Source organism: Melopsittacus undulatus, chromosome 7, assembly GCF_012275295.1.
Source record: "Melopsittacus undulatus isolate bMelUnd1 chromosome 7, bMelUnd1.mat.Z, whole genome shotgun sequence".
In the NCBI taxonomy this organism is placed as follows: Eukaryota; Metazoa; Chordata; class Aves; order Psittaciformes; family Psittaculidae; genus Melopsittacus; species Melopsittacus undulatus.
Window position 1 is genome coordinate 64,719,942 of NC_047533.1, and position 25,086 is coordinate 64,745,027.

The following is a 25,086-nucleotide window of genomic DNA, read 5'->3' on the forward strand; positions in this document are numbered from 1 at the left end:
GTTTCTATCCAGGTATTGTTTCTTGGATTGTAGTGACATTGGGATAGCAAATAACCTTTTTTTGTTTGTTGTACAACTAGGACAGGGCATCCTAGAGACTAGTGGTCTTAAGTACTTCCATAATATGTAAAGTGTGTAATAGTCCTGTAAAACATTGTTTGGTTTGTCTCCAGTCCAGAGCCTTTCAGCCCTTTAGTACTAGGTCCAAGTGTAAATCAGCTATTGGCTCTGCCCGGTTTCTGTGCATATAAAATTCAATAGCTTAAGCCAGTGACCTTTAAACTCCTTATACTAAGGGGCTGGCTAGCTTAAGGATTTGAGTTGGAATGTGTTTGCTGTCAATAACAGCAGTAAATAATTGGCTGTTTGGTACTGCTTCTAACTACTTAGTGGAGCCTGAGTGTTGACTTGCAGTTGTGAGACTTAACTCAAGTTCAGGTAACTTGAACTGGCATGATAGGGAAGATGCTCCTGCATCTCTCATGCTCTTAAAACTGAAAGTTCAGAATTTACCAAAGTCACTAGACTTCATCTATGGTCGGTAATCATAGAATCATAGAGTGGTTTGGGTTGGAAGGGACCTTAAGATCATCCATTTCCAATCCTCCCTGCCATGGACAGGGACACCTCCCACTAGACCAGGTTGCTCAAAGCCCCATCCAGCCTGGTCTTTTGGACACTGTCAGGAATGCAGCTTCCACAGCTTCTCTGGGCAACCTCTCCAGTGTCTCACTGCCCTCATAGTGAAGAATAATATCATATGTATTTTAACTATCCTTTCAAAGATTTTCATAGTTACCCTGCCCATTGCCTTAGAAACATAAGCAGAGGTTTCATTTTAAATAGGCTATTTTTGTGGCCAAAACAAGATATGAAAGTAGTTGCAGAGGTAGTTGCTAATCACCATGTCTTCAGTAAAATCTGATCCTGTCTGCCTAAAAATGTGTGGTGATTCCATCAATATCCTCTAGAGTCCGTGCAAACACAGACTGCTATTTGGAAGTAATCAGATGGACTGCTGTTGCAATACCTGTTCCACGTCCCATGTGGTTTTGCTGTGAGCTTTTTGGTCCCTGCCTGGAGGGACCCCAAGCAAAACCTGTCTGAAGCAAAGTTTGCATCTGAGGATAGGAAAGGCTGTTGTCAGGATGATGCAGATGTTCCTATTGCTGTAAAACTGAGTTACAAGCTACTTACAATCCACCTGACCAAAAGTATTTGCTGTCATATAAATCCTCTTCATATAGATTTGTACTTCTGGAAAGTAGTATACAACTTACAATACATGTAGTGGTTTTCTCACACAGTTGCAGCTACTATTTTCCATGTAAATATTAATCAACAAGAAGGTAGAGAGGAAAATATGAAGGTAAATGTCAGGAGGTAGCAATTTTTTTTTTCCCCTCACTTGAAAAAGAGTAAAGGAGAATTCAGGACTGCATTATAAAGTCATTATGAACTGACATAAAACTTTTTTCAGAGGAAATACTATTCCTGAATAAAAGAAACTTTGGCTGTGTATTTCTAGAAGTCCCAGCAATAAGATGAATCAGCTCATCTCACATTGTAATGCTTCTTCATGTTGCTGTAAGGGTTATAAGATTAGATCACTTTGAATTCACTTGTAATAGATTGCTGCCCTCTTCACCTAAATTTGTGGATATGGTAAATGAAAACTAAGCATTGTCTGGAAGTTAGGAGAAAGTGATGCTAAAATATGATGTCACAAGCACCTAAGCATGTTAATATATACATGTTGAGTCAAATATTGCAAAACCCACATTTGTTTGGTTATTCGGTTTAGGTGGGGTGAAGAAGAGAGATTCATAATTGATCACATTCACAGATATGTATTTGAGGTTTATCAAATTGTGTAACATACCACAATTTTTATTGTTTCTTGAAAGTTTTCATCAGGAAAAGGGGTACAAAGGGTTAAAAAGGTATTTCTGATGAAAGTACGTTTTGCAGTTGAGACATAGTAATGCACATGCTAGACCAAATGCTGATGACACATATATTTCCAATAATCATTTGCCCACTGTGTGATGCTTTGCTTCAGCTGGCCAAGCCCTGCTCCAGCTGTATACCCAAGCACAGGTCCCCAGGAGATTCTGTCATTTGTGGTGGAGTTCTTTGCAGGTTTCCTGTCCAGACTCAACTGGCACACTCTGTCTCAAAGCTGTAATGAAATAGTGGCAAACTGACAGATTGGTGAGGAGTCTTGAATTACACCATTCTTATTTCAGCCAGTACAGTTTATCCACATTTATGAACATGCAGGAACCAATTTTCCTGCCTGCTCTAGGTCTGCTAGACTGTGTTTAAGCATTTTCCCCAGCTGTCCCAGCTGATTGGTAGGCTACCTCTTCCCTGCTTGCCTTTGTGCGTGTATTTCCTTATAGTGGAACTGAGAGCATACAGAGGTTAAGACACATGCAGGTTTTGCCCCAACACGCAGTCAGGATGTGGCCAAAATGCACAGAGTGATAAGGGAAGAGTTTCTCCAGTCCACTGATTGCTTACTCAGTTTCTTTGTATAGTTCTGCATTTAGGTTTTTAAAAACCCAGCCATACAACAACCTCAAATAGGACTTTAGACTAAGTGCTTACTGATTCCAAGTTTTATATCGAAATTCATATCCAAGACTTACAAAAGCTTAATAGTTTTACTGGCTTTTAAATATGTAATTTACTAAACAAAGACACTGCTGCTTCTTACAGTTACTTCAGGCAGAATAGTAGCTGCCTTGTCCTCAAAAGTAGAGGAACTGAGTCATAAATCCTATAAAGATTCAGGTACAAGATGTGACTAGTTACTGTTGGTTTTTGTAGAGAAAGGGATAGGGAACATTTCAGACCTCTCTTTGTTTGGTGTGCAGCGTCTCATCACAACCTGTACTTAAGCAAGTGCAAACATATGACCTTCACACTTCTGTAATGTTGCACACAGAGTCCTGAGGAACAGTTTTATCCAGACATAATTTAGTTAATGGCTCGGTATTTAATTGTAAGTGTGTATAAATAAGTGATTGTTGCTGCATCAGGCAGAACAGTAAAAATATTTTGAAAACTAACCAGAATGAAGCAATAGCCATTGCTTGAAGTGACTGAGTATTTTTTTTCTGATAAAGGCCATATTTAGATCAGAATTTTCCACTGCTATTAAGAACTCATATCACATTACTAAAATCACTATGTTAAAACTGAAATATATCACTTATGGGCAAACACCATGCAGCATCCATTCAATTTATGTATTTTCTCACTTAATGCTATTGCTTATATAGAAAAGCAGTGTTATATAGGAAAGAGTGATGTTCTGACTGAATGTTTTGAGATCACTTTTCACTGCATTCTAATACAGGAAAAGACTTGGATCTAAAATGAGGATTGTTGGTCAACATCTAAGAAAATATCATTAGAACTTAAGTTGTATTTGCTGTGAGACAAGTTTGCTTATGTATATTCAGTAAAGTATGTAGATCCTTCAGTAAAAAGCATTCTATGCCAAACCCAATAGCGAGTCCATGTTCGTTATACAACAATGTGTTTTAAACTCAGTTATTAATTTTGACCTGCCTTTAACTTTGTAAGGTGTTTATTGGTTCATTTTAATACTGGAAATCAATTCTAATTCAATTCCTAATATATCCTCTCTATGGGCACAGAGGAACCAGTATTTCTACCCCTGAAATTGCTGTCACACTGCTTTTCTGTGATGTCACTGTGTTAATGCAGTGTCCCTCTGCTGGCCTCCACTATCTTGAAGCTCCTGATGTGGATACTGTCAAAGACAAGTAGGCGCACTGGCAGAACATATTGCTTCCTGGTTCCTCTGCGTGCGTGAACGCCTACATTGAGGGCTGTAGAAACATGGTGAGATAGTCTTCACTGCATGTTAAGCCCTGTGTTTTGGCTTCCTAAGCCTGCACAGTTGCTACTACTGTGTCATGGCCAGGCTATGTTTTAGCCATCCGGCTGAGAATTGTGTCTGGCTGAAATCAATCTTTCTCCTCCTACTTATAGCCTTCACCATACCCCGTAGAAATAAGCTCTGCAGCTCAGTTGCCATCAAAGCATGGACAGGACAGATGAGTAGAAACAATTAGAAGCTTCTTAACCTGCTCACTTAACCTGCCCTTTTCAGCTGTGTAAAATAAACCAATCTGACCACTGACTGACTTCAGAGGCTCCTGAAGATTTAAGATCTGTATTAAGACATGCAGTGTCCTACTCTTAAAGCTCAACCATTGAGGCCACCCCAGTTCTGATGAACATTAAACATGATGGGTGAATGGATCCAGTGCAGGTGAAGCAGCTTTTGTATTTTTGATAGTTTTTCTTGGCTGCCTCTAACCTCCTGGGGGGCATGAATGATTCTGTGCTGTAATGCTACCAAGAAAAAAAATAAATACACAAATTCAGGAAGGTGTCTTTAACCTGGAAAGGTGCTTAGATACCCTTAGACTTTTGCACATTGTTGAATGGTGTTTGCATAAGAACTAGCTGTTCTGAACTAACACAGAGGCATTGTTTGGGGGATTTTCTTTTCCTCCTTACTCTGAGAGAACAAAACCTGAGCTTGCAAAGCATGTAACAAGATTTAGTGAGGTCTCTGTATTTTAGATCAGTTATGGGAAGATAATAGACTGCCACAGTTATTAGTGCAATGCACGCGTCAGTGGTTTAACATGCTTCATTAACCTGAACAGCAAGCAGTGGTTCCAAGTGCAGAATATGACAAGATCTTTTGCAGTTACTGTGCTTATACCGTTTCTTTTAAGGCGGGCATTAAACAAAGTTCAGTTTCTAAAAGAAAGTGTCTCCAGGTATGATAAGCAGTGTGGCTTGTAATCAAGAAACAGTAACCAGACTCACTGCTAGTTTTTAGGGTGTTTTCTTCTCTCCTTTCTGCCACCCCCAGATTTCCTTTTATTTTCTTTTTTCTTTGAATGCTAGGAGGAGATAGTAATGCATTGTTACTTAGACACTCGGAGATATTGCCAGAAAGCAACTGTTAATAAAACTGGAAGCATTTATGATAATAGGAAGTACTTGTGCATGGAGTGAAGAGATAATTGGTTAACTTTCAGAATGAGTATTTACTTCAGAAATTAGTATTGTCTCTAAAGAGTTTCAGTTCCTGGTGCATAAAATTATATATATATATATATGTATGTATGTATCTATTAGGAGATAAAACAAGATAGCATTTAAAACCATTCTAAGTATTGCCATCTTAGAATTACAGTAGCCATAAGTATTTATGGCAATGTGTAGCAAACAGCTGAAATGCTGTAGTAGAGCTGATAACTGGTTGCAAAAGTTTGGATACTATTGCTGTGTCTGTTTGGTAGTTGGTTTGTTTTGTGGTTTTGTTTTTTTTCACTCTTCTGGTTTGTAGCCAGTGTAACCCCATTGAAATTTCCTGGTGGTTTTCCTTAACCTGCCAGAGTAATTCATCTTCAGCTCACCTTTTATCTTCATTAACTTTCTGTAGTTTTGCCTAAGTCCTCATCTTGTTTCTTCCAGTTTTATCCTGACAGTCCCTGTTGCTGACAGAACCCCTGGTAGCTAAGGTGTTGCCGAGTCAGGCTATTACTGTAGACAGACAGTGTTTCATGATACATGAAGCTCTTTTCTCCTGTCCCTCCTTGCCAGAGTGAGCTATGTTTGCGAAAGCACCCTGTCTGCTTGTTTCCAGGCAAGCTACTGGAAACCAGTGGTGTAGTTCTGTGCAGATCCTTAGATACTAGGAGCAACACTTTCCACACACATACAAATCCATTTAGCTTAATGACCAATTAAGCATTTAGAGTATTTAGCTTCATAATGCTTCTAATTCTATCTTCCTAGCTTGCTACAATTATATCAGTAACAAATACGGTTCATGACAGTCCTTACTGCACAGCAAAACGTAAGAAGTTCAGCACATTTTTTGACAAAGGTTTGCTTATAGTTAATATTGCTCATTTATATATGCTCTAACACTTGGAATGTTTCGTGTTTTATTTTGAATTATATATGTTTATAATAACAAACTCAGTCTTCACTAAGGGTGAGTGAATGCTGTGTTCCTTCTGTCCAGCCCTTGCTTCCCCAGCTGTCAGAATTGAATAAGAGATTACTAAGAGTCTTGTTCTAGTAACAGATCAGAGGCTTCAATTCTGAAAGTCTCAAAACCGTGGTTTCCGTTTTCTCGTCTGAAGAAGTAGATAAGACCATTTACAAACACCAGCTTCTTTGAGTGCACTGAGTGACAGCGGAATCTTGACCTTTTATTTGTCAGAGGCATCTATGATTATTTTGATAGGCTTACCCATAAGTAAGCAAATAAAACTATAGGTACTTGGTGATTGCAAAATTGTCAGTCCAGTAGTGACACTGACAGTTTTGGATCACACTGATGCTAGATAGCTGAAAGAATTGTAAAGAGAGAGTCTACTATTATTCATGTGCAATTTCTTTACTGATACTCCTAAAATGTAGTTGTACCAAAGGGAATTTTAGTTTGGTTTAGTAAAATCTTATGTTGTTACAGCACTGGAAGTGTCAGTGGAACAACACTTTGCTCTTTGTTGTTTGCATCTTCCCAGGAGCATATGGAACTTTAGTGCAGGTTAAACCTCCACTTTTTCTTGGCACTTCATACTATCTAATTCCTAGTAAAGGTAATTGGAACGTAAAAAAATATGTGCATCTCTTACTATAGCTTTATCTAATATTTCTGAATTTGTCTTGGAATGGCAAGATAAATCTCTGCCATATTTATTTGTATTGATGCCCTAATTGGAATTGCTTTCTTGCTATGAAAACAGTATGATTAATGTCTGTCAGTCACCTAAATCAGCTTACGCCTTCTGTTGCTGTTTTATTCATATACATTCTAAAGCAAAAAAAAGAAAAAAAATAAAGGTTGGACTATAGCATTAAAAACAACTGCAAAAGAAAAGCATAAACCAATAAAGTATATTCCTACATAGTAGTTAATGAAAGGGATCTTCCTTACGTGCTCCAATAATTTAGCTTGTTTGGGTTCTAGCTCTGCAGCTTGATGCTTCTTGAATTGTTTGTGTTGGAAATCTATATTAACTTTCCCCTGAAGCTGTTGAAAGAAGGACTCTGCATTACATTGGACCTTCCTTTATTTATTTATTCTTCAGTTATTTTTAGGCAATCCTACTTCAGTAAAGAAGAACTTTCTTTTTGCATGCAGCTGACATAATCCAGTTTTTCCCTCCTTTTACCAATGTTAAGTTTACATTCATAGCTGCACAGTAGAGAATACTCCTAGATAGGAATGCCTTTCTTGCAACTAAAACATTTTTAAGACTGTCAGAAAATTTTAGGAAGCATTCATTTTATTGGCATTTTGCTAAACACACTTGATAATTTAATGAGACCAATAATAATGACACAGATCACATGTTCACTTCTTTTTAAACTACTTTCTTTAAATTTCAGGGTTTTCCAACCATGCATTTATTATTAAATTAAGGACTTGTGTTTATTGTTAATTAAAAATAACAAACAAAAATGCACAAACATTTGTCCAAAATAAAAAATAATTCCAGTTTGAAATGCCTCTGCAAATCCTCACGAATTGACATTGCCTGCTCATTTTGCACTTAGTCTCTTTTATATGCTAGAATTCCCAGGAATTCACTTTTGCTGAGAGACAATGGTGGGTCCTAGAAAATTAGTTCTGCCACAGATGGGACTTGGCACAGTCCACAGACAGAATGGGAGAAGTGTCTAAATAACAGCATTTAATGAAAAAAATCCACAAAAAAACCACCACCAAACAAACAAGCAAAACACCCAAACAAAACCAAAGTAAACCAAAATAAGCATTGTTATAAAAAGCTTCAAAATGAAATAGAAGTCCCCTTCTGCCCTCTACTTTCTTTACTTCCTATTGCAAAGCAGGTGACATTACTGAAGTGTTGCCTTATTATATTCATTTTAATATGGCTAACAATCTTTTATTCATGTGGCAATGAGGCAGTGGAGGCACTGACAGGCATAAGTTTTGTGCAGCATCTGTTAATAGCTTGAGAAGTTCTGACAATACTGTCTTCTTCAGAAAATGGCTATTCTACAAACAAAAGATTGATGTTAACCTAGAATACTATGCAGAACAGCAGAAGGTCTGATAACCGTGACTGAGAGCACAGTGTTTCTAATATTGATAAAATTCTAGAGTATTTAATCAAAGGTTGGCTATATATTATGAAGGGATCATTCAATCCAGAGCACAGTTTCACTTATTCTCTAATTAAATATATCCAGAAGTTCAAATAACCATCATTATTTCTTAATATATTACTATATAAATAGAATATATTCATATATACATATTAATAAATATTAATATATATATTAATATATTAAATATATTCTTTATATACTTCAGACACTTTTTTGTTCATAGATGAGGATATCTACACTTTAATATTAGTGCTTTATACATAAGATAAAACATTAAATTATGGCACCCTTCAGTGTGACAAAGGTCATCAAGACTTGTCACTTAGTGAAGAATGTTGTTGGCTTTACTGGAGAGCACTTTCCCCTGCACCTCCTAGTCTTCCACTGACTTTTTCCTTGTTATGGATGTCATATTGTTCTTTTCTTCTGTTACAAGCCTTTACCCAGCTGTAGTACCTAAACTCTGCTTCTTAATACTTTTCCAGACTTCTTCATTCCATGGATAAATTGAGTGGCCTCTTTTATTATTGTTTACACATTGCTGGTCATGTCTTCTTCTAAACTATTTCCTATTCTTAAAGCTTCTCTTTATTCCATCATATAGTTCACCACTTTGTAAAGATACTATGTTCTCATTGCAGAAAATGACTTGGACTTTTACCAAAACCAGTTTCTGGAACTTCGGCAAAGACTATTGTATGCTGAAAAGGAGAATAAGAAAAGATCACAGGAACTGAGCAGTGCCTTAGATGAAATTAAACGTGTAGTTGCAAAAAGAATGAACTTGACAACAAATCATACAGGTTTGTATGTATAAAAATGTACTGTTTAACTCCTCAAAGTTTAGTGTGTTCATGTTTCTATGATTTTATATTTCTTTAACACTAGTGTGGGTAGGAAAATAATTTATTTGATTATATTAGCATTAGGCAGAAGTATCTACTTTTTAAAAGGGTGCAGAATTAATCTGTAGCCCCTCTTTAAATAGGATCAGTTAGTAACCAAACGAGGGGAAAACAAGGGGACACAATAGATTGCAGTGCGGTCATAACGGCAAATCTGTACATATTGCTAATTGTGTTTCTTACCATGCTTATCCCTCTTTTACTGCCAACTATAGAGCACTGAATAAGCTATGTTTAACAGCTCCTATTATGCCACTACACCCTGATAAATACTAGGGCTGTATCTAACCTGGAAGGCAGGTACACCTCTTCAGATGTTCCACAGTCCTGGTGTCCCTCCTGTCTAGGTGGAGTGACATCTGTGGGGGGCCTTCTTGGCCGTGAGTGCTCTCCAATCCTGCCAGTGGATACCAGGCACTAAGATGTATGTGGTGAGTGAACAGCCTCGTCTCAGCAGGCATACAGACCGCATACAACTGGGTGCTTGCCTGAATTCAGGGGCTGAGAAGCCCCATGAGGTCTTGCTGGCTAGATACAGCCTATGTCCACAGTATGTGGGGTGACTGGGGGCTGACAGCATGGTCTGTGTTCTAAACCTTGTAAGACCATAACCCTGCCAACACTCAAGAATTTGTTTAGATACATCTGAACAGTCCCACTAAATTAATATTGAATAAATAGACAAAAAGAGGCAGGGAAGAACAGTCTAAGAAACAAAGCTGACTACACAAGGCAGGAAAGCACCTCGTTCTTTCTTCCCCTCTAAAAGTCCTGGTTAATTCCCTGTTTTAATCTGATACCAGCCCACTGTACAGAATGCAAATAAGAATTGTTAAAAAGTAGTTTTCAGTAGCCTCCAGACTCTTAGAAGTCAGGGGTGTTGTGGAATGCCTCACAAGTACAGAGATGCCCATTCTCTTTTCCTTCTCTCCCCAGGGAAGTAGCTCTTCCAGCTAAAAGGGAGGAAGGCAGATCCTGCACTACTATATCACTTCTTTTAGAGGACAGAATCACACAGTCTAAGCTACTGTATGCAACTACAATATACAGATAGATCAGATAGATGGGGATGTACAACAATCTGTAAGGCAAGGAGCTAATATATTTTTGAATAAAAAAGTTTAATTAAACAACGGGAAGAAGCCAGGTCACTAGAGTAAACTTAACGGCACGTTGGTGTCTGTCTAAAACCAAATAAAATCGGAGAAACCCTCCTCAAAGGTTTTCTTTTAATTGGCATCACTTACAAGCATTCACGTTTCCTTCAGACTATTAATTAACTACTTGCAAGATAGGCTGTCAACGTGATTCTGTTGGCTAAAACTAGTTGAGGCAGTGTTCTGATATCAGCAATGCCCTAGCACCAGCGTCTGTACAACAAATAAAGTGTCTGGAGGAGACACCCACTGAAGTGTGAATTACCATAGATAAATTCATAGGAGGTGTGTTTTTCATTTGGGGCATGAAGACACACATGTTGCAGTAGCTAGAAGGATATAGAAAAAGTCAGCAGGAGAGAATGACAGACAAAATTCTAGTGCAAGAGCCGCTGCCTGTGGCAGGGAAGCAAGATTTAGCCTTAGCTGGTAAATAAAGTCTGGAGTGATCTTCAGTTCTGTTTCCAAGCAGTTTTCTTAATGATGAGAAGGACCATTTGTTATTCTTTGTTGTCCTGATTTCAGCTGTAACAGTTACTTTCCTCCTTCCTAGTAGCTGGTGCAGTGCTTTTTTACTTTAGTCTGAAAACAATGCTGATAACACACTGTTGTTTTATTTGCTGCTCAGTAGTGCCTACTCTGATCAAGGACTTTTCAGTCCCTCAGTGCTCTGCCAGTAAGGAGGGGCACAAGAAACCAGAGGAAGCAGAGACAGGACACCTGACCCAAACTAACCAAAGGGGTATTCCATACCACAGCATGTCACGCTCAGTGTATAAACTGGGGGGAGTTACCCAGAAGACCAAGGTCACCGCTTGGGTTGGGCTGGGTATTGGTAGGCAGTTGATGAGCAATTGTATTGTGCACACTTATTTATTGTTTTCTTTTCCCCTTTTAGTTTTATATTCTCTCCCCTTTTCATTTCCCTTATCATATTAGGAGGGTTGGAACTAGATGATCTTGAGGTCCTTTCCAATCCTAACTATTCTATGATTCTATGATTATTATTGGTGGTAGCAGTAGTGGTTTGTGTTATACCTTAGTTACTGGACTGTTCTTATCTCAGCCTGTGGGAGATACAGTCTTTCAGTTCTCCTCCCCGTCCTTCTGGGAGCAGTGGGGAAGAAGAGGGGCAGTGAGTGAGTGGCTGTGTGGTTCTGAGGTACCGGCTGGGCTTAAACCATGACAGTCCTTTGAAAAAAAAACCCTACAGCGCTCAGGATTTCCAGGCAGTCTCCCATCCAGGTACTAATGGGAGCCTGACCCTGCTTTAGCTTCCGAGATCAGATGAGATTGTGCATTCTCAGGGTGGTATGGCCATAGGCAAAAACACATGCAGTAATTGCGGCAATGTGCCAATTCCCAGCAAAAGAAGCAGGCAAGTTTCAAAGGTATCTAAAGGATATTCAAAACCTTTAGAATGCTCAGATGCTGCTGTAAATAGCCTGGTGGGGGAGCAGAGGGTGTGAGGGAATGTCTCCCTCATAGGCTGGCCCTCCAAGAAGGGAAAAAAGGATGTTTAATTGCTTAAAGCTCCCATTATATGCCTCCCAAAGTATAGAGATGGTGACCACACTGAGAACGCATAATAGATCAGTTTCATGATTTATTTGAAGAATTTTTACCACCACTGGAACATTCAGGAATGTTTATAGCAAGAAAGATAAATTAGTGAATTAATGGCATCTGGGCTTTATATGGCTTACATGAAAAGGATTATTTTTATAAGGTCACACTTGAGTTATTCCAACATGAATAAATATTCTCATTATTTTAATCTTTATTTTAAAATAGTAAAGAAAAAAATGTTCCTTACTTTTAACTCCTACAGTCTTTTGCTTTTCAAATAATTCCTAAAGGCCTGGTTCTGGTTGTCTTTTTTTGCCATAGGGTGTTTTAAAACCTGAGACCTTCTGTTTGAGCCCTCAGCCCACCATGTGTTACATTTTAGGGGAACCATTTAAGTTTGTTAAGTAATTAAGAAAGTTATCAATCAGAACCTGCATTCCTTTAATTTAAAAAGGTATTTTTTCCCCTTGCTTTTAAAATAACTGTTCACTGTGTTTCAAGATGTCTCAATCCTACAGCTGTTCAGGCACAGGGAGCTCTGCGCCATCACCTGGGGCACGGTGGGGTTATACTGGGCCATTCTCAGCTTATTAGCAGAGGAGGGTAACATATGATACAGAATCACTTCTGAGGAACACTTCTGATTGATTATCACTCTGTGTGGTAATCTGATAGTATTCAGTTTAGGAAAACAATTTAAATAATAAGCTTCACTGCTGGCTCTTTATATGTGTGTTTGTTATTTCTTTAAGATTATATGAAGTGGAAGATGTTAAACTTCACCAGAAAACTCCCTGTGCATCTTATAAACATATACTACTATCTACCTCACCTTCGAGATTATGAAGATGCTGTTTTCCCAAATGTTATTTTTGGGCAACAGAGAACTGGAGGTAGGAAATAAAGTTTGGCTTATATTTTCTATGTGTTTATATTATATATTAAGTTCTAACAATGAAGCATACTCAAAGTTCGGAGTGGGTTTTCCCCTGAACTTTATAATGTTGCCAAAATGAATGGATTTTAATGGGGATGGCAAAAGGACTCCTACCACACCCCTCCCAGTTTCAAGTTTCTACCCTGAAGTATCCTGATAAACATTTTTAAATATCAACAAAAAATAGTCATAATTGAGAAAAAAATACTGAGTTTATTCATATATTCATATGGCTGAGATGCATTAGCTGACATTTTTTCCTCTAAAATGAATATGAATGAGGAAGCCAAGGACAATTTATAATGTTCTCAGTTTGCTAAAATTAGAAGCAAATGGAAAGGTGATGAGATCCTTTATTAATGAATCTTCAGTGTAACTTTTTCATCCACATGCAAAATCAGCTAATACCTGCACAAATCATAATGAATTCTAGTGAAATCTAATACAAAATATATAGTTACATCTTCTCCTAACTCTCATGTGATAGGTAAAAAGAACTTTCATAAGCAATAATAAGGAACTCATCAACCATTTTGCTGGGGGTTGTGTTTTGCTGAAATTATGACCCTTCTCTAGGGTGATTTTATATAAAGAAACATTGGCAGCATTTTTGACTTAACTGAAAAACCAACTTGGCCATGCCCATGACAATGGATAACTTTCTGCAGCCTTCTCATTTGTAGGTGCAACTGTAGCAATGTGATCCAGTGCTGGAGTTCTCACTGGAGTGCCCATAGATCTGTCAGTCTGAAAAATACCAGAGGTTGTCAGCAAAATGATTACAAAAGACCCTCAGAAAACCAAATACATTCACAAGAAAGGGGGAGGGGAAGGAAGGAGGAAGGAAGAAAAGTAATAAGTAATGAAAGAATGCTCCATGTTTAATTTCCATTTATTCATACATTAAAATCACAATAGCAAGACCACTGTTTACGGATTGATCTTAAGTGTGTAAAACCAAACAAACCCCAATAGTTTAGCAGGTTATGTTCTGGGAAGGAATGCTGGAGTGCTGGCATTTTGAACTGACATTGGCACGGATGATGAACTGCAGCTACTCCTTCAAAAGCTGTTGCTTCCTTACCAGCCCCACCAGGTTTTGTGAACAGCAGTCATCTGTAAGGACTAAGAATTCCACAGGTTTACTGAGCTGGATTAGGTCCCTGAGCCATCCCTGGTTTAATGACCATACCAATGGAAAAAGTGAGAACCTGTTTACAATCTAATGATGTAATACAGCATAGGTTTGCTACTAGTGGAGTCTCTGCCAGAGGCAATCTTAGTTCATTTCTTCTTGATAACATCTAAGCTCCTTTTTTATTACTATTATGTCAAAGCCATTGATTCGCATCAATTAGACTGCTCAGAAAGATTTTTTGAGTTGAATTTCTTTCTGAGGTATACAGCACTCACCTCCTGTGAGCACTTGCTCATTAGAGCAGGGTTGGTTTAACTCTTACAACTCAGATCTCCAACTCCATACCAAGAGGTAGCACTTTTGCAATACCCATTTTCAACAGAAGATACCTATGTGTTTGCCAGAGGTAGTAATATCTCCTAATATCTCCAAGTTCTCAGACGTCGAGTCTGCACAGTATAGGCCTGGTGCTTCTAACACAGACAGAGGTGTCTCTAACCTAAACTTAGCTGGAGGTACCTCTCCTTCCAGGTAGCAAAGCAAATGCTATCACAGTGCTATAGGAATATTAACTGTCACTAAGTCTGTTGGTCACATCAAATAAAGATTAAAATGTAGTTTCAGTTTCCCTTTACCTGACTTAAAGTTATGTGGCCTGTGGTCTTCTTTCTTTGCAGTCTCACTGGTGATGGGGATTCCTACAGTGAAAAGGGAAAAAAAGCATTATCTCATAAGTACACTGCATTCCCTACTGTATGAACTTTCTGAAGAGGAAAAGAATGACTGCATGATAATCGTCTTTATAGCAGAGGTGAGTTTGTGTGGAAAGGTGCAGTATGCTGACAGAAAGACAATATAGATATTTATGTCTTTGTGTAATAGTGTAGGAGACACTGCAAAATACTGCTAGCTAGGCCTTTGGGAAGGATTTCTTTAGGTTTGGAGGAGAGACTGAACAGTTAGTGCTTCAGTGTTCATATCTGGAAAAAGCCTTGTAACTCAGATGATCAAAGGGTAAAAAGTCATATGACATTTACATAGCTGTTGCAGTCAGGTTTTCAAATAAATATGAACTCATTATTTATCTCTCACAGTATTCTCTTCAAGAATGAAATGTAAATCCTCCACAGAACAGTTCCGTAGAACTGGAAAAAAATGTAAACTTACTCAGCCTAACAAAAGTTCAGATTATTTATCTGCTGTTTTGATATCGTCTTATCTTGCAAAGCACCTTGACATGCTGGAGCCTTGCCTTTTGCCTGTGTATTGACATGGGTTGTGAAAAAGAAAACTGTTCAAAGACTTAAATGGTTCAACATTTGGGAAAGTAAACAATGGTCAAGATAGAATATTGGGGTAAAGGATTTTTTTTTTCTCATTCCAAAATGTCTTGATCATGTTGGAAAAAAGCTACAGAAGGGAGTTAGTGATAGCTACTTGCAGGTGAAAGACTGCAGTTATTCAGACTTGATATTTATTGCTCATATTACTTTGTCCTTCCACAAACAACATTTAATTTCATACATGTATTCATTAACAGTTAAAGTTTGCCTTTTTAGTTCAGTCATCACATAGAGAGGCTCTTGTAGCTATAATACTGTCAAACAGAACATAGTTCCCTTTATTAAGTTAGGTCTTGACTTCCATTTTTCAGTTTGGGTCACAACAATACATAGGCCTAATTTTACTGGCTGTAGTTCCTCTTCAGCACAATTTTCAGAAGCTGAACTTATTTTACAGCTTCTGTTTCCCTGTTAAGAGCCCTTGCAATGATGAGGTTTGCCTAGCTGCCATTCAGTTAAACCCATTAGTGGGCTTCAGAGAGTTCTTTAAGGGTTACCTTCTGAATAGTTCCTTCTGAATGTTGATAGTCCTAACCTGGCACTTCTAACAAACTGTAGCTTTGATTGTAGTAACAGTCCATTTCAGCCAATTTAGGATTAAACTCCTGTTTTAAGAATTAGTCTCCTCCCTTTCTCCCTTTCCCAAAGTCACATTCGTGCAGCTTCCTTTTCTCAGCCATGCAGTAAATTAGAGCAGGTTGATAATGAGAGGTGATAAGAACATTTTATTATGAGAGTAAGGCAGGTGTGTTCGCTGATCATGAAACTAGACCTTCCTTTTTCCCATAAAGTTACAGAAGATCAAGTTAAATGTTTACATCATGAGTTAAGTCAGAGTAACTTATTGACTGAAAGTGAGTTGAAAAGCTGTTGGTATTTTTTCTTATTGTTGTTCTTTACTTACCACTTCACATCATTTTTAATTATTACAAATTCAGAATATAGCTGCTAATGATTATTTGTGTGCATTAAAAATAAAAGATCCTAACTGCCAAGACAGGTGTTGCATTGCTTTGGAAATCACACCCATAAAACTTAGCACTCTTTAGGAGCACATCTTTTAGGAGATGTGTTTTGCACACTAAAACTGTTACTTTTATGTAACAGCAGCAGTGAATAAGTATGTCCTCAAAATTGCCAGACCAAGAGCCAAAAGTCTGTTATATTAGGAAGAAACTCTAAATAAAACTTTCAAGTATTGCTAGTTTAGAAAATTTTGCTTAGGTGACTTTTCTCAGCAGCCTCAGGCCCCTCTTGTGATTTTTGGGTGAGTAACCTGAAACAGCACTTTTTACTGACAGTTATATGACCATGCTTAATTGAAAGCTGGAGAACAGAATTTTATGCAGAGAGTGCTTGTCCTCCTGCAGAAACAGTGAAAAAACAAAAAGCAGAAACCATAGCTGGAGATACTTCAGTTTACTTTCAACTACATTGAAAGTTCATTTGACTCGAAAACCCCATCCTGTCCTTTAGTAGAAATGCTGTTATAACCTATTGCTTTTGTTTGGAATTAAAAGAATTAAAATAATTAAAAAATATTATGTGTTTACATATAAATATTCCCTACAAAATATTGCTTAATACAAAAGTGGGTGACTTGAAATGAACCTCCACTCCTTTTCTTTAGGTGAATGCAGAGTATGTTAACAGTGTTGCACAAAGTGTGAAAACCAGGTAAGTCCTAGAGAGTATATAGACTACAACAGCCAGTGAACACATTTTGAACTTATATGTAAAGAATTAGAGCATTTCAGCAATAAACTTCAACTCTACCATCCTGAAATGGAGCTGCTAAGAAATGAGGCTAAGGTGCACTCCTATTACATGTATTGTAACACACTGAAATTCAGAACAGAAGCATGTATATCAGTATATTTTCCTGTTATTATTTCATAAATACACGTTAAGTAATCGGACCAGGTCTCAGCTTAAGCCTCTGATAAATATTTACTCGAACCTAAGTCTTTTCACCACAAAATTAATGATGCAGTTCAAGGCACCTGAGGCTACATGTTTTAGGTCCCTGTGGACTTCACAGCCCTGCAGTGTATTCTGATGTCTGTTATGTTTCCTAGGTGTCTTTGTTTCCTCATTTGCCTCTTTTTCACTGAGGCAATGGACTTTGGACAGCAGTAGGATAATATTTGTAATGTCAAATACTTTTATATAATGGGTAACATGAGATGGATATTCTTTGCCATGCCAAATTAATAGAAGAGCTGTCAAACAAAGGCTTGGTTCCCACTGCAGTTTGCTTGCTTTTATCATTCTTTCCCATAGGTGTACATCGCATCACATGCATGTTAAAAAACCTTAGGGCAGCTTGAGAGGAACAACTACTGAATTAAAATGTTTGGGGAAAAAAAATACACTTATTGGTAGATTTATTTTGTCTGACAAAAGCTGCTTTTGGAGAAAAGCTATAGTGTGGCTAACAGTCACAAAACAGATAAGGCTAATGGCCCTGAAGTGCAGCTGACTGAAAGAAGCTTTTTTCTCATCAATCATAGGAAATGGAGAACTCTGTTCTGAAAAACTCCTTATTTCAGTGATCCTGTACCTATTAAAATCTGAAGTGTCTTGTTTTGATTTGTAGCATATTTTGGAGAAAGGGAGAGATTTGGCTTCCAGGTTTGGCTACTAAAATTGATTGCACATTTTTTAAACAACTTTTTAAATGGAAAACTTAATCTTTGGAGCAGAGACTAGATCCAGATTCCCCATACCAAAGCCCCACTTCAGGACAGTATCATTTTGGCTATACTATGGCATTAGAGTTAGAGCAAGCGTGAGGAAGCTAGGGTCTCTTGTGCAAGGGGGAACAGTTGTGTGTAGTTCTAGATAGCGGATTTGGTTGTGAATTACTGCTGCATTTTGGCAACCATATCAGGATTACAAGTGTCTGTAAATGCAGGAGGGGCAGGATTTCTGAGACAGCCTTCTCTTCAGTGTTTTCTGAGACTTCAGTGACTTACTGTCCTGTCTGTTCTGATGGCTGACAAAGACCCCTTCTTGGTTTCCTAATCTATGTGACTTAATTTCTTTGCTAGAGTTGTGAATTCCATTTATGGAGGAGCAGGCCTAAGCCTGGGGAGCTTTTGTGATTGCCTTCAAAAATCTTTTTGAGGAATGGGGTCTCACTAAGCTTCTCTTCACAGCTTCCCCAGAGAAATCCAGTCTGGAGTCCTAGAGGTCATTTCTCCTCCTGCTTCTTATTATCCAGATCTTTCCAACCTGAAGCAAATGTTTGGAGATCCAGAGGACAGAGTAAGGTGAGATAGCTGCATAAAAGCTAAGAACTTTTGCTAAGACTATACAATGGAAAATTTGGCAAATGTCAACACTGAGCTGATAATGTTTCTGTATTTCAGAGCGAATGGACCTCAAGTGTACTTTAAAAAACAGTTATTACACAAGGGGAACTTGAGAAAAGCTATGCTGCACATCAGTTTCAGGGTGAGAGCCAAGGCTTCTCCTTTGGGTCTTGACTCTAGGTACTCTAGGTAACCAGACGGGTAATGCCAAGAGGTGATAGGCTAGATTATCTGGTCATGAAGATAAAAAAAGGGAAATCTTTCATATGACAGAAAGGGAGAGGTTCTGTGGACACACAAAGGAAACCCCACAGGGCCCCTTACCTGACTAATAACTACTACTCTGAGTTTAATGACCTAACTTCTGGTGATCATGGACTTTTTATACTACTGTTAATAATATATCCTAGCTGGTGATTTCATTTGCTCATGTCTCCCAAATTCACTGAGACAGATTATAACCTAACAAAGTTGATTTATTGGAGGACAGTAATTGTCTTTCGTTTAACAATAACTAATACCAGAAACTACCCCAACAATGCAGTGGAGGAGCTGCAGTACTGGAGTTCAGATTAGAGGAATTCAGCAAGTACATATATGCATGTGTGTTGTAGTACATCTTTTAGAGCATCAACATGTTCACATACTTATACTTAAGTTTCAGATATTATTAGATTTGAATACACTTTTATGTTACTTAAGTAATGATAAATTGCCCTGAAGTCTTTCAGTATTGATTATCAAACATCAGCTTCATCCTCAGATAAAATGAAAGACTGTACTTTGTAGGGAAAAGTATGTATTTACATTTAAACTGGAAAGTTTATCAACCTGCTTCTTTGTTGTTCATCAGTAAAAAGCACTTCATTTTTGATCTTTAAGTAATCATTGTGTGTTGATCTCTGCTGTTCGTAATATATTGAGTAGAATCTTTAAGTCAATTGGCATGAATATACTTATTAGACATTTTGTTTCAGGCTACATTGATACAAATAACATTTTTTTGCTTAGTTTATGATAACTTTTATGGGAATTATTTACAAATGTTTAAACTGATTATAGAGGAATTTATATTCACTTAACAATGAGTTAGAACACCTTACGATTTTACTGTAAAGCATTAGAAATGCTTTTATTATAGATATAACTCTTGCAACCCCCTCAAAAGACTTATTAGAATTTGCTGCTTATATTTAGGTGGAGAACCAAACAGAATTTGGATTACAGCTTTTTAATGCTATATGCCCAACCAAAGGGAAGATTTTATTTACAGGTATGTTTATATTTTCATTAAGTAGCTGCCATACATCTGGATGGATTATTAGCTTTGGCAATTTTGCTTCTAATGCCTCAGTAAAAACAGGAATCTATTATAATTTTCTGTGTATTTTGCCTGTGCAAAGCACCCCCGTATTTCTGTGCTCATAATAATCTTGTATCCAGTACTATTTGATTAAACCACCCTGTAGCTTCCTGTAATTTGTGAGGCTGAATAACAAGATAACTGAAGCATGAAACCCTTACTTGAATAGGTTAAGAAAGTCAGAGTTTAATGTGTTTTCACTTAATGCAGCAAGAAAGAATAGTGGTGGTAGGTCCAGCTCACAGGCCAGATCACAGTGAACCAAAAAAACTTTACAGGTAGGTAAATATACCAGTACAGTGATACTGGAGAAAAGGTTAAACTGCAAGTTGGTGCAGATCCTAAACTCTCCAGAAGATTAGAGAGTTAAGACTTTAAGAAGATCTCTATGCATCCAGGCTTAGGTTTACCCATCCTTCTAGGTTTGTGCTGAAGACTACAAAATTTATGACTGTTCAGTAACAGAACAGATCTATAAAAGTTCATGCAGCTTGTGAATGTCAACAGTTTAAAGAAGTTCAGAACCGTATTTTGCTTAGTTCTTAAGTTTTCCTGGTTCTCCTCCAGCAGGCCTGAGGCTCTGCACCACATAAATATATCACAAGATTCCCAGAAGCAGAAGAAAAAACCACAAGAGCAGGCATCTTATACAATTCTCATCAGCATTTAACACAAATGCTACTCAGGGGTCTATGTTCTGTTCTCAGATTTGGCAGAGGCACTCAGAAGACAGGTGGACAGAGAAAAATTGTGTCTGTTGAGCACTTAAGGTTTACTGGAAAATTAAGGTTTTCCTGTGACTTTCTTACATTTTTAAGAATTCTACCTTAGTTTACTAAGCGCAGTAGGGCATTAAGGCATGGGAACTGTTGTGTAGGCTGCCAGACACTTAATGTCCCTTTCTATTATAAAGTTCTCCAAGCATTCATGTTTGCATGGAAATGATTTACTTATGTATCTGTATTTTTGAAGAAATTTGAGAATACATTTTCTTATCTGAGACGTCATAGAAGAACTGAACTGTGTTATCTGGAGCAAAGACTGGATTGTGATGATCTGCTAGTATTTTTGGCTGCATTCAGAGTTTTCTTAAAATCTGTGCTTTCTTCATACCACTACCTACTATATCCACTTATTTGTGTGTTCAGTCTGCAGCTGTTTTTGTAGCACAGATGCTGATCTGCCCCCAAAATACTCTGTAGAGTACAGGTGAAAAGAAGGAACACATGCTGCTATAAAGTTAGCTATGATCTTCCTCCATTTGGAAGCCTTGTATTAATGGAAAGCAAATAACTTAAAAATCCTTTTCCTCAGCCTGGTATGAAGATTTGCTTCAATAATCTTAGGGAAAACTTGAACTAGCTTAGGCTTTATTTACTATATTGTCAGGAATAGTATCATTTAGTGACTGCTATTTAGTTGTGAATTTTGAAAGAAGATAAGCATACATAATTAGTCTTGATGTCTACAGATTAGTCAATGTCATGAGTCAGGCAAGATCTTTGCTGTATAAACACATAAATACTGCTGAACCAGGATATAAACTTTGTGAAGTCCACTGAAGCCAACAGGGTTACACTGTGCATGAACCTTACCTACTGATCAAACATAATCTTTGAAAAAAGATAATAAATCCCATCAGTCATCTCATCTCTGCTACTGAACCATCTTTTCCACTTTGCCTGTCTTCTATGTAAGCTGAGGCCAGAAAAATTCAAATCAGTATTTGAGTACTACATACTAAACATTTGAGATAACTACACATAGTGTAAGTTAATGAAAAAGAACTTACACTGAAGTCTCTGAGCAACAGCAAATGCTCTTCAAGAAGATGGGCTTTAGTTGCACACAAATTACAGGGCTCAGTACAGGGTTAAATAAACTTTTTATGGCCTGTGCTACATAGTATATTAATGTACATTCTCCAATACTCACTTTTAACTGTCACCTTCAGAAAAGACTTTTTGAGACTTCTCAATATGCAAAACTATTTTCAGCTCATAACGATATTCACAGTCATTTTGCATCAGAGTTGCTTTATTTTTCATCTTTACTATTATATGCTTTCTTCTAGTGTTTCTTCATAGGGTGGTCTCACTTGGTTCTTGAAATACTCCTCTCTCTGCCTTCTATCCTTTTTTGGGTGGCCCTGAATTTCTTTTTAAGGATTCTCTGAAACTCTCTGATTCCTTGTGCCTCTCCTTTGACATCTAGCTAATTATTACTGGATAAACCTCTTAGCTCATTTGATTTTATGCAAGATTTCTTGTAAGTTGATGTTATGGTTTTTGTTGTTGTTGTTCTCTTCTGTATAGTTATCGCCTCAGCTCAATCTCCATATTTCAGAATCTGTTAAGAAGCATGCATCTTGATCCATTTGTCTCCATCTATCTCTTTTTTGTTACCTCACTATCAGCAAAAGCTGACTGTATCAGAACAGATCTCTTAATCTTGTTTTCAAAATTCCTTCTACTTCTTCCTGGGCTCACCATTGATAACACATTTTTGCCCCACCATCCCTGCTCTCATAGTAATGGCCAAATTCAGCTAAAAGCTCTGGGCCTTCTCAAGCTCTTGCTGCTGACTCTGTGCTGAGTCAGCTGGGGACACAAAACCAGCAGGAAATCATGCTTTTCTTTTTTTTCCCCTCATAGCATTCATTTTCTACCTGTTTAGCTTTCTGAACCAGATTCCAGTGTTGCCAGGCAAACACCAGAGCCAAGGAAGTACAGCAGTTAGATCAACCCTGCACCCAAACAACATTGTCCTGAAGGTTTAGCCTCCTCTTCCTGTGTTTTTCACACCCATACCAAATTCAAGCCCTGAATTACTTGCTCTTTAATTATCTCTGGAATTCATTTCTTTCTTTTGTGTCAGTACCTCTAAACTCCTTGTTTGGATTCATTATCCTCAGCTTTAGTAATAGGAACAACTTCTGGTTTTTCAGATCCCACATTCTTCTCTGAAAGCCATACAAAAATGCAGCCAAGGCATTTCCCGTTTCCCTGATGGATGTCTGTCTCCTTTTCCAAGTATCCTGTAGCTGGCTCTACTGCTGTATTCAGTCTCAGCCTTTACCCTGTCCTTCAGTGGGATTCACAGCACGTTCCTTCTTTCACCACTTGTATTCCCTGAAACAGCTTGCTTTCTACTGCTGTCTCAGTAATCATGCATGGTTCTTCTCAGTCACCTTTTAGGTACAATAAAGTCTGCCCAGGCTACTCAGGAAAGCATTTAACCATCTGCTTTACACACCTTTCTTTTTAAACAATTTACTCCTGCTGCTTATCAGTGCTATACAACCCGAGTACAAAGTGTCTGCTGTCTTCTTCCTTGACTTCTTTTTGCTTCATTTTTTTTCTAAGTGGGATCTCTTTAAGGTAGGGAGTCCTCCTTTCTTGAAAAGGGAGAAGCGCTCATGGTGTTATGGTTCCTCCTGTAAAGAAGTATTTAATGAATGATACTGAAACAGAGATATAAGTAGAAGCTAAATAGCAATCCTCTGTAGTTTGGCCCAGCTTCAATGCACACTATACAGCAGTCAAACGCAATGTGGTTGTCACTTACATGTGACTGACAGCAACAAAACCACCACTTGCCTCCTCTTTTTTTATTGCTCCTTTTTTTTCCCCAGTTGGAAGATGACATTATAGCCAAACCTGATTATATTCAAAGTATAAGAAACTTTGCTGATAAGCAGTCCCAAGACTGGATGATTCTTGAGTTCTCCCAGCTAGGATTTATTGGTAAGTATTACAATCTCAGCAGGGTCAACTGGATTTGGAGCTGTGTGGGTTGTGTGGTTTTGAGTAGGTCTCCCTCAGAATTACATTCAAAGCATTGAAGGACTCAGGAAAGCTCCCACTGATAGTCTTTTACCTTTTATGTTCTTTAAAACTCTCTTTTTAATGCACAGTCTCCTCAGCATAGGATCTAGTAGTTGGATTCCCGTAAGAAGCAAATTGTTCCACCCCAGGGCACTATGTGCCTCTATAGCTTGTCTTCTCTTCAGGACAGGAATTTGAACAGTCTATTAAAACAATCTGCTTCCTTTCCTTTGTGAAGCAGAACATGTATCCCATATTGTAGGGGAGGGTTTTACTATTTTTAGTAGTAAGTTTGGGCTTAAATTTTTTTCTTTGGTTCTAATACAGTTTAGTTGTGATAACCCCTTATAAGCATTAGGTCAAATAAAGAAATCTAACAAAATCTGCTTACACAAATAGCAAGAGAACTAAATGAACAGGGATCATATTTTAAAAACAACACTTTTATATCATGGTCTTAATTTAAAGATATTCAGTATAGTATTGCCAGTCAAATTGCATGTCTAGCAATTTGAGGAATTCTTTGGACTTTGTTTCATTTGACACACTGTACAGGTGGCAGGCAGATTTGTGTTTGGAACTAGGTTACAGTACATGCTTTATTAGTCCACTGGTTGACTATGTGAGAATATCTTCAGGCATGGGATGGGTAGCTTTTCAAAATGCCAACAAACTGGAGGATAAGCAACTCTCCAGAGCTGGAGTCTGTGAAATTTTCACTAAATATCAGGGTTACATCCATGTGTTTAAGGCTGGAGTAAACATAAAGCTGGTGATTTGTGCACAGCAATAAAAATACCTGAATATGCAACTTCTTGTCTTGCTTTCAGGGAAATTGTTTAAATCAGAAGACTTGCCACTCATAGTGCAATTTTTTCTCATGTTCTATAAGGATAAGCCCATAGACTGGCTTATAGACCACCTGCTCTGGGTTAAAGTGTGCAATCCAGAAAAGGATGCTGTAAGTATGTCTATGAATTTGTGAACATAACTAATACTTAAACACACTCATGATGAAATAGCTTATTTTTTAAAAGCAAAATAGAAATCCCTCAAACATGACTTTGGAATTTGTAGGGAAAAATCTGCTGCAGATCTGCATGGAGTCACATGATGTTTAAGCCCACTAGGGCATATGACCAGGCCTAACTCACAGCAATTCACATTTCCACATCAGTGCTGTTTTGCCTCCTTCAGCTGTCTGCAGCTAGTCATGTAGACAGCCCTGCAGCACTAAAGAACATTTTGAATATGTAAACCTATGTGAACTGTCACTTCTCATAATCTTCTGCTGGCCCCCAAAATGAAAGTCAGTA

General features: G+C 37.8%; 1 protein-coding gene across 2 annotated transcripts in view; it reads left to right on the forward strand.

Moving 5' to 3' along the window:
• Positions 1–25,086, forward strand: part of MGAT4D (MGAT4 family member D) — a 38,915-nt gene that overhangs the window by 4,572 nt on the left and 9,257 nt on the right. For both annotated transcript variants that reach the window (XM_034064611.1, XM_034064610.1), the window contains 8 exons: positions 8,856–9,017; positions 12,598–12,738; positions 14,598–14,731; positions 16,894–16,940; positions 18,425–18,538; positions 19,778–19,853; positions 23,578–23,689; positions 24,601–24,731. In XM_034064611.1, coding sequence (XP_033920502.1) covers positions 8,993–9,017; positions 12,598–12,738; positions 14,598–14,731; positions 16,894–16,940; positions 18,425–18,538; positions 19,778–19,853; positions 23,578–23,689; positions 24,601–24,731 — 780 coding nt within the window. In that variant the 5' untranslated portion in view covers positions 8,856–8,992. The remainder of the gene's footprint in view (positions 1–8,855; positions 9,018–12,597; positions 12,739–14,597; positions 14,732–16,893; positions 16,941–18,424; positions 18,539–19,777; positions 19,854–23,577; positions 23,690–24,600; positions 24,732–25,086) is intronic.